Raw genomic sequence first — 18,652 nt, forward strand, 5'->3', positions numbered from 1 at the left:
TCTCTTTTCATTAGTTCTGTTCACTATTTTAAATTCAGGAGGATTCAGTTTTAGTGCCAAATATTCACTTTGTTTGACATATTTTTTAATTGATTAGTATGTGTGCTTTTAAGAATTGATTAGTATGTATGCTGAACAGGATTTTCCCTGTTCAAAAACTCTTTCTACAACTGAATTAGGGTGCTAGAAAGTTTCTTCCAGAGCTCCCAGAATGATTTTTTAAGGACTGAAAGCATTTATAAATCACCACTCCTCTGTAACTACTCAAATTACTTTCATAAAGCCACACATAGGTGTCAGAAAAATTGAATTTATCAGCACATTAAAAAAAAAAGCTCTTAAAATAAATGCTCCCCTAGTTTTCAAATATCTTTTCACAAAATATGCATATTTTGCTAAATAAGTTTTTATTGTTTTCAATAAATAATTGAATTTGCTCTATTTTCTGCTAAATAATCATCTCCTTTTATATAGCTTTTAATACATAAGAATAAACACACATATGTTTGCTATTATATGAGGGCAGCTGCGCACACAAACACACAAACACACTCAAGCACAAAGACTCCCTTCCCTTGAGATTTACTCTAAATTACCAGTTCAATGTTGTCTTCACAGGGTGCAGCTGAGGAGTGTCAAGCTGGATGCTTGCCTCAATTATAGCGCTTGATTAAAAGATAGCAGAAAGTGCCAGGCCTTTACTAGAATATAGGTGGCAGTTCTTTCATTGCAGAACCAATTAAATAAATGCTTTTGAATTGTCCTTCAAAAGTCATAACTTCCATAAATAATTAGGCAGAGAAATTATTTTAAAAGAATTTATTTGAAATAAAGTATAGCAAAGATTTCTTTATACATTTTGTCAAGAGTTGGTTGTATTTTCAACTCCCCTTCCCTTAAAGTAGATGGCTTTAATGTAGGTGTTTTCACAATTTTACATCAGGAAATGCAAGAAGTTTTCAGCAAATGTATGGAGAAGTCCTGATGCCCAGATGTAGGGAGTTAGCTTCTAGAAGGAGGAAGCCCTGACGTGTAGATGATTATGCATAGGCAAACTTTAGCTGCACTGGGAGCTCATAAAACTCAGGAATATTGATGACTCAGACTACATAGATTTTTGTGCCATTACATTTTAGTGGATTTAAGTTACGTTTATTCTTTGGTGGGGGAGGCATGTATATGAGAAGGGGAGAGAGAGAGAGAAAGAGAAAATGAGAGAGGAAGAGTGAAAAAGTTTTTTCTGTCTTCAAGATCATTCTATTGATATTAAGCTTTTAAACTTTTCCTTTGCAAACCAACTCTTCTCCCTCTTTAAACTTTCAATTCATTACTTAGATTTAGCATTTGAAGATCATTTTACTCTCAAAAATATAACTGCCAGTGACAGGAAGTCTGTAGTGGGAAATTCTTGCTGATGATTAAATTTTTCATTCTTAAAAATATTATTATTTTGTTGTTAAAAGTACTATGTAGTTGTAAAGCACCTGAGAAGGTTGTGTAGGTATATTTCTTAACTTCTCTGTAAAGTAGATATAGTCTCTCCGTTAGGTAGATGAATGATATTTTTCATGGGTCATCATGAAAAATAGCTACAATTATTTGGGTATCAGTTGAGGAGTGAACTATTTTACCTTTTGCCTTAAATAGCTGAAAATTATCCACTAATTCCTATGGGAGCATGTTCGTACAGAATAATTAAGATTAGGTTATATATAGTACAACAGTTTCACATTTTTAATTTTAGGACTCATACTGACTATAAGATATTGAGTAACCAAATATTTTAAATACATATTATTTCTCTTGCCTCATATTGTTCTTTTTGTCCTGAATATTATTCCATCACTTTTTCCTTCGCATGTTTCCACATTTTGCTTGCTTCTCATCCTCAGTGAAACCCTCAGAGAAGACCCCTATGACCCATTAGACCTGTGCAGATTCCCCTAGTATACATGCTCAAGGTTCCTGTTTTCCTCACTACTAGTATTTAGCACAACTGTAATGAAATTGTTAACTTTGTAATTACTTTAGTGTGTTTTTTCTGTTACACAGCCACAGTACTATGCAACATTCATATAGTTCTCTGGAGAAAATAGAAAACCTTTAATAATAAAGAAAGATTAGACAGTGTTTGTTAAACCATGTTTATGTAACAAGTTGTTAAATTAGGACATTTCCAGTTTATTTTTCGGTTGAAATGTAAAGCTTTGGAATTTAAGACAGGCACACCTGCATACAGACTTTGCAACAGGGATGCACTTGGTGCACTAGATCCCAGTTCGTTGCCTAATCCAGTCTCGGTAGGTTGTCACTCGGGTATACACTCCTGGCCTATCTGGCAGGCCACACTGATCTCCCCAGCTTACTATCCCCACAAGAAACCAAAGCCGCCGTGAGTCTTCCTGTACTAGGGGGCCACCAGAGTCACCCTGTAAAAAAACAGAATGACTTATTACTTAAGTACAAAGACAAACCCAAAATATTAAGGAGTTTATTTCTATGGCAGTCGAGGAAGGAGTCACATCCATTATATGAATAATGTCAGCCTATTTCCTTTTGAAATATTATACCAAGTCGTGGAAAAATCACTGAAATCCTCAAAGTACCCGAGTTGTTCCTTCAGCAAGTCTGAGAAGATAACAAATACATTTTTCAGATTTCCCTCAGTCACTGCGTGGTTGCCTCCTACTCATCCAGGCTTTCTCTCCTTCAGGAAGACTTCTCTGAGCAACCTTTTTCCTTCCCACTCTCACCCTTTCCAGCTTTGGGCTCAATTGTTCTTCACTGTGTCCTTACATCTTGTGTGTGTCTCTGTCACTGCTCCACTACTTTATAAAAGCACATTTGTGCATTTGTGTGCCTATTTACACTTAATCCCATTGGTCAGTTTTTTGTTTGTTTGTTTTGTTTTGTTTTTGATATAGCAGCTGCATGCCTCTGAAACACTCACTTGCATTTATTATATTTGTTCAATGTCTGTTTTCCCAGATATACTGTAAGGTCCAACAGAAAGAAAACATACCTATTCTGTACACTGCTGAAACCGAAGCTTCTAGCCCTTAGGAGATGTTTGTTGAATGAATGAGTTTCTGGAAGTCTCACTTATCTTCCTAACCTTGGCACACTACATGGTGTCTGATGCATAGTATATCATCAAAAAGTCTTCTTTTGGTGAAGAAATGTATATAGTCATTGGCAAAACACTCCTAATGAGATACTTACCACCCAGTCATAATAATGAACCAACAAACCAACAAACATTTGTGCGCATAATAATCTAGTTGGGGAGACATATTGAGTATGTCTTACATTCTGGGTTTAAGTCCTCCACTTACCAGCTATATGACCTTTGATAAGCTGGTGAATAGCTCTCTGTACCTCTGTTTCCTCTTATAATGTTTGTATGAGTTTAAAACTCAAAGCGCTTTGAGTACAGCTTAGCATATAGTATAGTCAGTACTAATAAAAGTCAGCTATTATTACCAAGTGTGCTTCTAAATTAGTCAGCTATTCATTGGCTGCTCTTAGTAGCTAGCTCGTCCATACCTGTTTAATTACTGGTCTAGATGGGGAGAAGAGTCAGTGTGTGAAGTGCCAGTATGCATGGCAAATACTTCGTGAAGCTGGTTGTCACCTGCTTCTGTTATATGACATATGCATGCTTCAGTTAACCAGTTCTCAGTACTTTCTATTACTGTTTTTGTAGTGCTTTTTCTATAGTGAGAAATTATTTTGCATGATGTCTGACCAAATGTGGGCAAGTAAATGTTAAAGCAAGAGGGACTTGTAATTTTTCCATATCTAGCCAGCTTCATTGCCTGACTGCAGACATTTGAATTTGTGTCCTGTTTTGTAGACCATAGGCTTGCTGAATGCAGGGATAGTATTGTTGTGCTAACATAATGTCTGGTGCTTAGAAAGTAATTAATATAATTCCTTTGAATTAATGAATGTAAAAATGAACAAAAGAATGGACAAAACAAATAAGATCTTTTAAGTTCTTATGTAAAGTGCTGTGTCCTTTTTTTTTTTTTTTTTTTTTAAGTGTGGACTATGCATTATAGTATTTCAGTTAAAAATCAGTGAGGCCTAGAGTGGAATACACATGGACGGTATCATGATGAGTTATGGTTTGAACTGGGCTTGAAGGAAGAGAATAATTTGTATGCACCGAGGGACAGAAGGTAAGGCCATTATAAATGGGAAAATAATGAATAACACCCCTTTAAAACTCATGCTTATTTTTAAGTCTTAATTAATGCTCTCAGTAGGTCTGGAGTTGTCAGTGTGGAGGTGTGTTGCTTATTTGATTGATGGATTCTTTGGAAAGCTCTCATGAAACCTGAGAATTTGTTGTTTCAGGGCCAGTAGTAACAGAGAAACAGGAAGGATTTCCTACTACAGAGACATCTCCACCGAAAGGAGATAAAGGACTGGGTAATTAACAGTATCTTGACAATTGAAAAACAAATCTCCACCTACACACAACTTACAGTTGATAAAAATGTTTCATTTTGGGAAAAGTGCTCATGGATTGGGGGCTTTACCTAAAATGTGAGAACTACTTTTTATCCACTTTTTAAAGACCATGAGCACTAAATATGAAAGTCAGTGACCTTTTGATGTGAAGAATAATTCTTGTCCTTCTGTATACAATTCACCCAGAAAAACAGCAACAAGTTCCTCAAGTAAACAGATCGATTTTTTAAAACTCCAGGCTAAAAGAATATTCCATTTCTGACACTACCTGTTCCTGTTACTATATGGAGTTGGATTTCAGATATGTGAACAAAACCTATTAAAAGACATAACCGCATCAATTATGTTTAGATAATTTAATTTAACATTTTAGAATTAAAATTTGATTTTAATCACTTTACAGTGAGAATTTCATATTTATTGTTTGTTTTTGTACATTTGGTTAAAAATTATGGGCTAGATCCAAATCTAATAGTTATTTCTTTTCTTTTTCATTTGTACTGTTTCATTATTGTAGGAGCTTTTGTGACTTAAATTACTAGGATTTTGTATAAAGTTTCTGTCTTCAAGGTGTCCAAAAATTATTATTTATCTCTTAAAATTCATTTACTATATATATTAATTTTATAATATAGTGATTAATTTTTTATTTAATCCTTCATAGCAGTTAAAAGGTTGAGGTTAAAGTTATTAACACCAGTGACCATGGTCTACATTAACAACAGTGAAATAGATGAGATTTCTTTGCTGCTTAAAATGTGCCTGACATATTTAGTCTTCATTTAATTTTTCTTAGTACGCAAAAAGTTAGGTGCTATTATGATTATCCCCAGCTTTTAGATAAAGTGACTTGGTAATGGAGGTTAAGGAATTCAAATCGAGATCTTTCTGATTCTTGGCTTTGGATGGTTAACTACTCTGTAATGTGGCCTCTCAGAGTGAATGCTTTCATGATAGATAAACTTCATAAAAATTTTTATTTCTAAAATCTAGATTATAAATTTTAGAGGAACAGAACTGTGTATTGTAACTGTTCCCTTTATGTCTATCACATTATCACATACTAGGGAGTGCTCATACACTTCTTGGATGATGACATGGATGAGATTGTCTTGAGCTTACCTGACATGCATCCACTCCACCTTGAGGTAATCCAGCACATAGCATTCCGGGCAAGATGCCTCCATTATAACTATATGGTGCATTACATACATCATTACTTATTATTCTGACTTGTGCTTGCCTTAGCTCTGAAACTGTGGAGCCTGTTTGGTATAAAAGCAGGAAAAAAATGGACTTCAAGATATGTACATTATTGATCCTATAATAAATTTGAGAAGAAATAAGTGTACTCCAAACATTATTTCATATTTAACAGTGAAGGCTCCTAAAGATTTACTCTGGAGTTTCTTTGCAGCAAAAATTCTCCAACTAGATGAAGATAACCCCTTTCGCAGATCAGTTTTTTTTTTTTTTTTTTTGCTTTAGTTTTGTGACACAGTGCCCCTTAAACCTTTAGAGAAAACAAATTTGCTATCTTAAAATTGACTAAAAGAATTTAAATTATCCACTGACAGACTTTGGATTGGAAGATTACATATTGAATAACCTTTAACCTAGCAGCAAAAGAGAAACCAGCCTAGGTTCAAGGCTAAAGAACTAGTCTATTTTATATTGATGTACTCTCAGAATGACACCACCAGTTTTTCATGACTGGTGCAAATTTTATTTATTACACCAAATTACTTCGGGCCACAAAAACACAATAGAACATGTTCTAGAACTATTAAGGCTTTGTATTATTCCTTGGAGAGACAATCTACAACATGGGTAAAAGCCCAGGGAAATTGTCAATGCTACCCTTCAACTCCTTTGCTGATACTCTTACTTTCTCTTTGGTTCTAGTAGCTCTTGTGCATTGTCCTCATTTTAGTTTCCATTTTATTCATTCAATAAACAAATATAAACAATGCTTATGTACAGATCGAGTCTTTGCATAGAGGCAGGATTTATTTTATCCTAGAATACTTCAAAGGGCAATTACTACTTTGAGAATTATTAAGGCCTCATAGAATGTCTAATCTAAATACTCCCATTGCTTTGGAAGGCCAAGGCAGGAGGATGACTTGAGGGCAGGAATTCGAGACCAGCCTGAGCAACATAGCAAGAACCTGTTTCTAGAAAAAAAAAAAAAAGAAAAAAAAAAAAAAAAAAAGCTGGCTATGGTGGTACACACTTATTTATAGTTCCAGCTACTTGGGAGGCTGAAGCAAGAGGATTTCTTAAGACCAGAGTTTGAGGCTGCAGTAAGCCATGATTGCGCCACTGCACTCCAGTCTGAGAGAGTCTTTGTCTCTAAAAAACAAGCAAGCAAACAAACAAACAAACAAAATCTTTCTTATTGTTTATAGGAAAGCTGTTTGAATCTTATAGAATCTCCGTATTATTAAATAACTCATGTTCTTCATAACTTTGTTTTACATTTTCCTTTTACTATATTTGAGAATTCTCCATAGTTCCTGGGCATTGCTTTGCTTTGCTAAGGAAACTCAGGGGTAGCCAGAGCTTGGTCTGAACAGAATATAGAATGATTCTGTCTGTAGAAGAATAGAAACACCTATTCCAGGCATTTCCTAATTTAAAAAAATTACATAATAGCAAATGTAAGACATTTCTATTGTTAATTTTTTTTCTGAGACACTTACCGGCATATTCTTGAGCACCCCATCCTGTTACATAAGCAGTAGAGCCAAGTGGAATATTCTGGGTAGCAGCTGGGAGACACACACTATGGATGTCTCTGGTAAAGGTGACACTGTTCTCAAGTCTCACAAGTGCAATGTCATTTTCATGAGTTGCAGATATATAATTGTTATGAATTAAAATACTTCTTACTCTCATTCTTAGTCTAGGATTTGTTGTGGAAATACCAAAGGTGGCAATCCATTCACGAGGATTGGAGTTGCTAAAACATTATGAAAACATGTTATATGAGTAGGGAATTTGTGAACATTTCAGATATATAAAGTTGTCTTAGCCATCCTGTACCACTATCCAGAAACTATTGGATCCACATCTCTCTGTTATATATTCCTGCATTATAAGCTGGCAAGTGAGTTTAATTCTTCACTGGCAGAATACATGGTCACTTGTCTAAAGAAATGGAGAAGATTTTAGAAAACATATCTTGGGGTGATCTTGGTGTTTTTCTACTCCAATGAAGTTATGCTGATACGTTAATGATAAGTAGCATAACACAAATATCTTTGATTTCTCTTTTGTCCATACCTCCCTTCCCATTTAAGCAACTAAGAAACCTGAAATAATAAACATTTTAGATTTAACTAATTTCTTTCAATTCCTATCTTTTCCTTTAGCCAGGAGCACCATTTAAATAGTAGTGATGACAAGGGGCATTCTTATCTTATTACTGGATGAATAATTTTTCTGCACTAAGTCTGATAATGGTTGAAGATCTTGGTGTGTGTGTGCATATATATACATATGTACGTATGGAGTCTTCAAAAGTTCATGGAAAATGTATATTATAAACAAATTATGCATGGATTTCAAAAATTTTTGCATGCAAATAGACTTATACTAACTTGTTATACTGAACAGGATCAGTTTGAGGCACTAAGAGGACTAAGACATGAATTTGAAAAGAGCTCTTATCAAAGCAACATGAATGCTGCTAAAACTGAAGCAAAAAAACATCAAATTTATGATGAAACTGGAAGAATGGTGAAATTATTTATGCCTTACAAAAAGTTTATGGGGACAACGTCTCCCCCAGTCATCAGTTTATGAATGGATAATTTGTTTTAAGAAAGAAAGAGATGTGGTTGAGGGTGAAGTCCGCATCAACAGATCATCCACATCAATTTGCTAGGAAAAATTTCATCTTGTTCATGTCTAAATTAAAGAGGACCAACAATTAACAGTGAGAAACAATAGACAACACCATAGACATCTCAACTGGTTCAGCTTATACATTTCTGACTGAAAAACTAAAGTTGAGCAAACTTTCTACTTGATGGATGCCAAAACTGTTTTGCCCAGATCAGCTGTACACAAGGTCAGAGCTTCCAGTAGAAATTTTAAACATTTCAGATCAAGATTCTGAAGTATTTCTTTGAAGAATTATAACAGAAGATGAAACATGGCTTTAGCAATACAATCTTGAAGACAAAGCACCATCAAAGCAATGGCTACTAAGAGGTAGAAGTGGTCCAGTCAAAGCAAAACCAGACTAGTCAAGAACAAAAGTCATGACAACAGATTTTTGGGATGCTGAAGGCATTTTTCTTGTTGACCTTCTAAAGGGTCAATGAAAACTAACATCTTCTTCTTATGAGAGTAAGAAAGTTAGCCAAAGCTTTAGTAGAAAAAGTGTCCAGGAAAGCTCCACCAGAGTTCTTCTCCACCATAACCATGCTCATGCTCATTCCTCTCATCAAATAAGGTTAGTTTTATGAAAGTTTCAGTAAGAAATCACTAGGCATACACCTTTCAGTCCTGATTTGACTCTTTCTGATTTATTTTTGTTTCCTAATCTTAAAACAATCTTTAAAGGGCACCTGTTTTTCTTCAATAAGTACTGTAAAAAGGTAATGTAAAAAAGACTGCATTGACATAGTTAAATTCTCAGGATCCTCAGTTCTTTAGGGATGGACTGTATGGCTGGTATTATTGCTTACAAAAGTGTCTTGAACTTGATGGAGCTTATGTTGAGAAATAAAGTTTATAATTTTTTATTTTATCTTTTAATTTTATTTTCCATAAACTTATTGAACTCCCCTCATATATATGTATATGTGTGTGTATACCAGTATATGTGCGTCTATATACATAGAGGAAGACAGAGATAGAACAGTAGCGTGAAAAAAAAAAGGACATTACCTTTGTGACCTAGGAATAGGGACTTTTTGGCTAAACAACAAAAACACAAACTAAAAGGTAAAAAAAGAATGAATTCTATTAAATCAAAATGAGATATACTGTATCTAAATTTACCAGATGAATGAGAAACCATGGGAAAAGATTGGTAATGTTTACTATCTAAAATTTGTGTAGAATATATTTTAAAAGTCTGTAAACCAGTAATAAATAAGCAGTAAAACCATTATAAAATAGGCAAAGAGTATCAATGGCAGTTCATGGTAGGGGAGATCAAAACAGCTCTTAGATATATGAAAAGATACTCAAACTAGGAATCTGAGAAATTCAAATTATAAAAATGAGCATCTTATGTACATTTAAAAGACTGATAAAACTTAAACGAAAGAATAATACTAAATGTTGATGTGGAGGGAAATTGGACCTCTTTTGCATTACTGGTAAAGATTTAAGTACCCAGAGAGTATTCTGGTATATTTTACAGCCTGCTTGTGTGCTTCTGAAATTACTGGAGGTTTACAGAAAGATAAGCACAAATATTTTGTGTGTGCTCTTTGTGGCAATGGGAAGGTAGGTCATGCAACCTAATTGGATGAAGGAAATATGGTGACTGCATACCGTGGGGTGCTATGCAGCAGTGCTTCAGATGAAAATTCCAAGGATTGAGTGAAAACGGTAAGAAACAATGTTAGACTTTTGCACAATGCTACTTATTTAAATTAAAGACATATACATACCAAAAAGCACTATAGGTTTTGTAGGTGCATGCATGTACTTTTAAGACATGTATATTTCGAACATATTAGTATGAGGCATATGGGCAGAAGGAGGGCAGTGGAAGTGAAATCCAGGGATGACAGGAGAAAAAAAAAAATAAAATGAGAGAAATGCCTTGTACAGACTGATGAAAATAAGGATCTGTGATTTGGAGGGCTGATTAACTTAACATTGTTCCTAAGGGTTGAGTAAAAACAAAATGTAACCAAATAATACCAATTTAGGAGTTTTATGGAGATTAGATAGTGAAGTTAATACAGAAAATAAAAATTCTATGACCTGAAATACTTTTATAAGACACAGTAGTTTGTGTAAGAGTGAACCTGAGTTAAAAATTTTGAAGAAAAAAACATTAGAAAACAAACCCATGATTGTTTTTATATTCAACTTCTTTTGCTCGGAGTCTTTACAGTGAAAGTTCTGAAGAGACTCTTCTTTCTTTCCTTCCTTTTCTCTCTTCCCTCCCTCTCTTCCTCCTACTTGTTTATTTTCCTCCTTTTCTTCTTTCCAGCTAGTGAATTAGAGCATCGTTTTGGAACCAGTCACATTTATATTTAAATCTTGGCTATGCCACATATTAAAAGTGTTATTTATGACAAGTTAATTAATAGCTCTGGGGTTTATTTACATAAGAAATGTGATTGGTGATACCTTCTCACACAATTTTTAAGCATTAATGAGAAATGTATTATGTCAAGTATAGTGTTTGGCACAAAGTGAACTTTCATGAAGGTAGCTATTATTTTCATTAATTATAGTTCAAGAAGCCATTGTTAAGTGTCTACTTTGTATAAGGAATAATATGAGTCTCCAGGAATAAAACTAAAAGTAATTATGATCTCTTTCCTTGAGGAACTCCACACTAGTGAAGGAAACTGACAAGAGGTAAGTCAAATATCACAAATCATGAGGACAACTGTTAAAGGCAGATAAACAAATTTCTGTGGAACTCAATGTAGAGGAAAGAGAGTATCAGGGAAAGCTACATAGAAGAGGTGATAATTCGATAATCCTCTATGATAACACCTCATCACTTCTATGTACTTCGATGTAAGGCTGGTTGTGCCCCAAACAAATGCTCACTGATGGTTCTCAGTGACAATCAGGTCTTTAGGGAAGGACCCAATACAAGGTTCACGCAGTTTGTTAGCTTTAGTGGATCAATCATGGTAATGAATAGAAGGATGTGGGGTGGCAAAATTCAAAGTTCCATGGATTCCTTTGGTCATCATTGGTGATGTTTATAACTGTGGCTTTCATTATAGTGATATCATTTACTTAGTTTTTGGTGGTTGGGCCTGAATAGGGCTTAGAATCCAGTAAGGTTTCTATTCCATTCTTGGTTATGCTAAGTGCCTGATAAGTCCAGGTATTTGAATTCCTGGTTCCCACATTCAAGAGTATGATTGAAATCAGTGCGTGTCATTTCTGCTTTTTGACCTTTCAAGTGGCAATGAAGATTGAAATGTTTTTGTGAATTTTGTCTCTTGGGTTATTTGGGATGTAGTAATAAATTTGCCAATCTATATCAGAAAACTGGTAATTCTGGAAGTATCTTTTGAAATTTCAAATGTGTTCACTGCATATAAAAATATTGTTATAAAATTACTATAAGAAAAATTCAAAATAATTTGGGATTTCCTAAAACTTTAGTTCAGAAACGACCCTCGTCTTTTAAACCTTTATTCCTTCTAAATTTAACAAATACTTTTGTAACAGGCACTGTACCATGAAGTAGTGCCTATAAATCTGAAAAAGACTACTTAGAAATTATCAAAAATTTCATAAAATTCAAATAGAGATTTGGGAAATACATTGACATTTCAAGGATAAGCAGATTGAGCAGATACTCATAGGTAGGGAAATGTAGGAAGAGTCCAGGGCAAGAGAACAATGCTGTTTATCTGAAGCTCAAGGTAAATGCTTTGAGAAATAAGACTGGATTGATCTGGCTATAGAAGACTGTGTGTGTGTGATAAGGAAGTCCAATTTAGAGTAAGAGTCTGAGAAGAAAATTGATATGATCACGGGCACACGAGTTCAAATCTCCATTATTTTTCTGGGTGAACTTTTTGATTTAAGTTCCCAACAACTGTTGTGGTCTATGATGCCCCAGTAACAAGGCAGGTTTGAAACAAACAGATTTTAGTTATGCTGAAGTCTAAAATCCTTCTTTTATGAGCAATGTGAACTTTTCTTTTTACCAATAGGGTAAGTTTATGCAACCTACTCTCCACTGGCAGCATATCACCCTAGAGTTGGCAATAGTTTAGTCACCTCAATTAAGAATTCTTATAAGTTGCCTTTTTAAAAAATTTTTATTTATGCTACTCATTGTAATTGATCATTATTTTTGTGCATTCTAATTCCAACATTAGAGTGTAAGCTCTTTGAAGGCAGAGGCAATACTTTGTTTATACTAGTAGCTTCTACAATATATAACACTGTGCTCATACTAGATACTCGATAATCTTTATGAATGAATAAATTAATGGCATGGGGTGGTCTCTAGGTTAGCCATCAGCTTCCATGATATAATGTACAAATCTTCCACAACAATTCATTTTGCTGACATTTAACATATGTTTACATTGGTGTACTCAATGCTACCAGTAACACTAAGTCACAGATAACAGTGTTGTCCCTTAATTTGGAAAAAAAAAAATAAAGCTTGTGGAGATTTAGTAAATTTCTTAAGCTTTTATAGCTAGGATTTAAAAAACATTCTGACATATAAATTTTTGTTCTTTACTGTGCTAATATACTATTACCTGAAACAGAGAAATAGCACTAAATTAGCATGCTAAAGGGGAAAAATGCTTTTCCTCTCATGAATAGGAAGAAAATTCTTATTGATTTTTTTGTACTGAATTATTTCTGGCTCAATTCAATCCTAGGGTGCAGTCTTCATGACCTGTCTATTCTGATTGTTCCCAGATGGGTAGGTAGCGGTGTTCTCACCTTCTGAAGCAGTGAGCTGCTGTCAGGATCCACGTGTTACTGATCAGGCTGCCTCCACAGTGGTGGGCATTATTTACCCGTAGACTGACTTGCCATGGCCAGCTTCCCTCCTCAGCCTCAGTGCCTCCAATGATTCTCTGCTCAGACAATGTTATTAGGTCTGGACCGGCCCCACATTCTGATGAGAAAAGGGCATTAATGTGCTGGGAAGATCATGATTCCTTTACATTTGGAAGAAGCTGAAGAGTTTTTCCATAATTTATGACTTTTATGCCTTGTACATTCTTCCTGAGGACATGCTGGACTTTCCAAAAAGCATGATCAATGTATTTTTACAACTCATTTATGACTACTGTTGCTTATAGATGGCATTTTGGAGAACATTTCTGAATTTAGTTGGCATATGGGCTTCAAATTTTGGACAGTTTCAGAGTTCCCTGGAATTCCCTATGAGTTGAGGTTAAGAGAGATCATTATTGAATGTGCCAGCTCAGGCCACAGACTCCTGGGAAATTTCCTTTTTCTCAATGGTCTTGCTATGCTCAGTGTGGTTTGTGGACCTGCAGCATGGGCATCCCCTGGAAACTTATTAGAAGTGCTGATTCTCAGAACCACATCATGGGACAAATCTAAAGCTGTGTTTTGATGTGAGGTTCATGCACACACTGAAGTTGGAGGAAAACTTGTCTCATCCAAAAGACCCCTTAGTGACTGCAGTTCATCTTGTAGAATCCAGTCTAAGACTGATGCTGTATTACCAAACATGCCCTCAAAAAGGAGCTGCTATACCACAGAATATTCTTGAGGGTGACAGAGGGTTTCATTTAAATAAGGTTTATTTAAATGTTTTCAAAGAGCCTGTGACCACTCTCCTGGCCAGAGCTGAAATGGGCTGGGGTAGGCTGATCACCCGATTCCTCTTAACTCCCATTCCCATGATTTTCTTCTCTTTTGTGGTCTATTACTCAGAAATTAATGGTAAATTGCACAACTATTGCTGGGTTGGCTCTTAAGTAGTGCCCTTGTTTAATAGCACAACCATCTAAAGGCTTTTTTTCCTAGCAAATTTCCTGGATAAAGGAGGACCAGGCTTTCATTAAGATATACATATGTTCCTTTGTGGCATCACCCAAACAAATACCCTAGTAAATTGTTTATCACAGTTTCATTAACAATAAGCATGAATTAAATATGTAGTGAAGCTGAAAAACACTCTTGGGACTAGCATCACTTTGTAAAATCACTTAGGTACCTAAGATAGGCCAGCTACCAGGTACATTGAACTCATTTTTAACTGCATTTTTTTTGGTCAGAGAAGTAAGTTGCTGTTTTCTAGGGATTGCATTTCTGCTATCCTAGCCTGAGTATACATAGGATGATGTTGAAAAGTAGTGACTTTTCCTTCAGGTTATAGACCCAAAGCTGAGAAGACTTCTCATAATTCTTTTTTATTATACTTTGTGATTAACCTGAATTCACAACAAAGCAAGCTACTCTAGTGTTTAGGAGAAGCTACATAAATGGTGTCATCAAACATAATTTGTAAGTCTGCAGAAATGCCACTTTAGAACCAGGGCAGTAAAAGCTTCTCAAAGCTGCCAAGGAAATTTTCATGAGGCCAATTTTGAGTACAGAGTGGGTAGTCCTCCACTACAACTTCTTCCTTTTTCTAAAAGGAAAGGGGAAACCTAAAGTCCATTCCATGGGACACTTGGGATCAGCACTGTCTTGTTTCAACACCACATGAGCGAACTAAGAACAAAGACATCAACTTGATAGACACTGCCCTGGCCAAAAGTACACAAAAGACTTGCACTTTTACTCTTTATGATTTGGCAAATTATAATTACAAAATAATTTAAAAACTTACCATTAATAAGCCAATTTGCTGCAGCCTGGTCAGTAAGTGCTAGAATTTAAAAATGAGAATAAGATAAATACAGTAAAGGCTGTATATCATTTCACCATAATTTCTTAAAGTACAGTACTCAGAAAACAAGAAGCAGAATTACTTGTTGTAGGGGGAGTCCTCTAAAATGCAGATTCCTAGGCTCCCTTTCAGACCTGCTGAAACAATCTCTAACTCATGGGCCCTACAAATCTCTTTGTTTACCACCTTTTCCCAATTTGTTGTTACGCATACTAAAGTTTGTACTTTAATTTCTCATTAAATACTTAATAGCTATCTCTTCTTTCAAGGTACTCAATTTATGTGGGAAAACAGAAACATAAGCAAGTCATTGAGATGCAATATGATAAATGCTATAAGGGAAGTTAATTTATCATGTACTTAAATATACGCATATTACTCTAATGATACCATTCTATAATAAGTGCTGCAGATTTAACTGTGAGCAAAATATAGAGGACTTGCCTTCACATAATTTACAGATAGAAATTAATCAAGCAATCATTCAAATAAATGTAAGTGCAAAGTAGAGAAAAGAAAAAAGAGAATAACTAATATAAATTATATGGAGGAGATAACATTTGAGCTAGAGGAAATAGCATCTGCACTATATTTTGAAGATCTGAAAGGAATTTTTCAGGCACACAAGGGAACAAAAGAGATTTCAGATGGAAGGTATAGTGGGCACAAATGCTTGGAGGTGTAAGATGTTTGTGGAGCAATAAAGTAAGGAGAGCTAGAGCATGTGTTGTGTTTAGGGAAATAGAGGGTGAGCCTGGAAAGGAAAATATGTCAGTATCAGATGGTAAAGGTCTGTCTATTTCAATTTAAGAACTGCATACAAGACTGTTTTCTCTGCATGTCCAACACTCATATCAAACGCAATGTGACCCAATTTTATCCAAAATTTGCCATTCATTCTTTCCTTTTAGTAAAATGACACCACTTCCAAAATCTGAAATTGTCTCAAACTCCTCCTTTCTCATCATTTCCACGTCTTATAATCTCCAGATTCTGTACCTCTGTCCTCTATGTTTTGAATTATTCTCTCCTCTTCATTCCTTTTGCTACTACTTTAGTTCCTGCTTTCATCATTTGACATCAGTACAGTTACAACAATTTTCTAACTGAATTCCACCACTTTTGCTCCTTTTCAGTTTATGCACCTCTACCTTACCAGACTGATCCTTTCTAAAAAATGTTATGTTAGATCATATCCTTCCTTGATTGAAATTTTAAATTGAGAAACCCATCATTTTTATTTCCTGCAAGATAAATTAAAACTTTTCAAGACAGGTTCCCATGCTCTCTCAAACCGATTTATCCAAAGTTATTTCCCACTAAAAGTTTCACAAGGTTTGGGTATCACATTTGTTTTGCAAGCTTCAGTGGAGCCAAATCATACTTTTGGAGACAGAACATTTTAAAAAGCTGGCCATTCTTAATTTTTTGAACAAAACAGACTTAGTTTGAATCCTGACTGCCTCATATACTGACTGTGTCAGCCTGGGCAATTTATCTCTTCTAAGGGGGACAATAAAACTATCTATGGGATATGGTTGTTGTAAGGATTAATCAAGAAAAAAATTCATATAAGGCATTAAAACCATGCCTAAAAATAGTAAGTTCTCATTAAATAAGTGTTTTGATGATGATGATGTGAATGATGAACACTAATCAATCATTCCAGCAGGCCCCTTTCTTCATTGTTCTGTCAAAGCATCACGTTCGGTACAGACTATTTTCCTTTTTCACGCTTTCCTTCTCTGGCAATTTTCTTTTTCTCATCTCAAAATATGTAAATCCTACCCATATTTCAAAGTCAAAGTCCATTCTCCTTCATGAAACTTTTGCTAGATATCCCAAGCACGCTGGTCTCTTTCTTCCCTAGATTCCTGCAGTGGTCACTGCCTGGGCCTCACACTGGGCCCTTGATCATATTCTATCTTGATTGTCAACACTCTTGTGTTGGAATATCTTTCCCTTCAACTAGATTATGGGCTCTGGAGGTGGAAATTGCTATTATGTTACCATTGTATCACCATATTGTCTAGTATAATGCTAAGTAAATAAACACTCATGAAGTGCATTCATGAGAATTCCTTAATGTGTGGAAGCAGAGGTAATATTCAACAACCTAACAAACTGCAGTGCATGAGCATCGGCCAGTCATAAAAGATGTAATCAGGCTATGGAGTTGGAGCAGTGTCTTAGAGTTCTTTGCTTTGCTAAGCATAACTCTTTAGCTGGAGGGGCAGTGGATTTGAAGCATCTCGGAAGACAACTTTGTGGGCCTGATGCAGTAATTGTTTACTAACAAATAGGAAAGCATTTCAATATTTAACAGTTAGTACATCTGTAACTGGTACCTACCAGTCTAGTGTGGGAATCATCAAAATCTTTTTAATCTTGAGCTCATAGTGAAGAAATCATGACTTACTAAACTAGCAGAACATGACCAACTTGGAGGAATGTCAAAATTCTATGCATATATTATTTTTTTTATTTCAGTCATGCAAGAATTATTTATTGAATATGTGTTATATGATGGAGACCAGGTGGTAGCAGGGTAGTAGGATGAAGAAGTTTGACTGGTTCTTTTTTTTTAGGACGATTATAGTGTAGGATGAAGCCAAACAATACAAAAATTACACAAATAACTTTGTAATTTCAATTGTGATAAATGTTACAAAGAAAAATGAAGAAGCCTCTGAGGTGGATCATTAATTAAATAGTTCTCTGACCTTGAGCATCTATGTACCCCTCCTATGTCATATCCACAAATGACATCTGACAGTAACATCACTCATAAGGAATGTTGCAGGGATAATTAATGAGAATTTTTAGCAAATAAAATTTACTATATAAATGCCAAATGATTCTTTAAATCTTAGAATGTTTTACGTTAGAGAGCTATATGGTATATTTAGCTTTTTAATGTATTGTTTTCATAGTTTAGTTTCAAAGAAAGAAAAGTCAGCCTCTCAATTAAAATGTGAATTTGAATTGGTAAACTTGAGGGATATGTTGAAATAAAATTGTTTATGAAAAATTATACTTACATGTTATCTCAGTTGAAGAGTTTATTTCCAAATTTCCAGAGTTATTCAGCATTTGTTGTAAAACAGACTCAATTCTGCTTTTCATTGATGCTCCATTGTTATTTCTAGTGAATCGAAATTTCATGACAACATCCGCTCTCACACCACTACCATCTTGACTGTAAATCATAAAGATATTTTAAAAAACAAATAACATGACACTTTTTCACCATCCTGTTTATATACTCTTCTTGATTAAACCCTTTTAAAGAATTCATTTGTGGAATTTAACTTCAGATAGATCTCTGTAACAGTGTTTGTATACATAATACTATATCACGATGCTATCTCACAAATTTGATTTCAATGCACAGAACATTGTACTCACTATAGGAGAGCTGATTTTGAAGTTATAATGCCAGAATTTTACAGTGTAACTTTGGATAAGTTATGTAAGTTTCTTGATCTTTCTATATCTAAGTCTCTTCACATGTAAAATGGGTTATGAAGATAAGATGAATCACTATATGTAAAACTTCAAAGAAGAGTCAATAATATACAGTAAGTGTACTATAAATATTAGCTA

General features: G+C 34.8%; 1 protein-coding gene across 1 annotated transcript in view; it reads right to left on the bottom strand.

Moving 5' to 3' along the window:
* Window positions 1-807: 807 nt before the first annotated feature.
* TMPRSS11D (transmembrane serine protease 11D) overlaps window positions 808-18,652 on the bottom strand; it is a 62,297-nt gene continuing 44,452 nt past the window's right edge. Inside the window, exons 5-10 of the mRNA XM_050790010.1 lie at window positions 18,088-18,245; window positions 14,987-15,025; window positions 13,117-13,294; window positions 7,185-7,444; window positions 5,602-5,744; window positions 808-2,429 (exon numbers count right to left, since the gene is read on the bottom strand). Coding sequence (XP_050645967.1) covers window positions 2,268-2,429; window positions 5,602-5,744; window positions 7,185-7,444; window positions 13,117-13,294; window positions 14,987-15,025; window positions 18,088-18,245 — 940 coding nt within the window. The 3' untranslated portion in view covers window positions 808-2,267. The remainder of the gene's footprint in view (window positions 2,430-5,601; window positions 5,745-7,184; window positions 7,445-13,116; window positions 13,295-14,986; window positions 15,026-18,087; window positions 18,246-18,652) is intronic.

This window comes from Macaca thibetana, chromosome 5 (genome assembly GCF_024542745.1).
Source record: "Macaca thibetana thibetana isolate TM-01 chromosome 5, ASM2454274v1, whole genome shotgun sequence".
In the NCBI taxonomy this organism is placed as follows: domain Eukaryota; kingdom Metazoa; phylum Chordata; class Mammalia; order Primates; family Cercopithecidae; genus Macaca; species Macaca thibetana.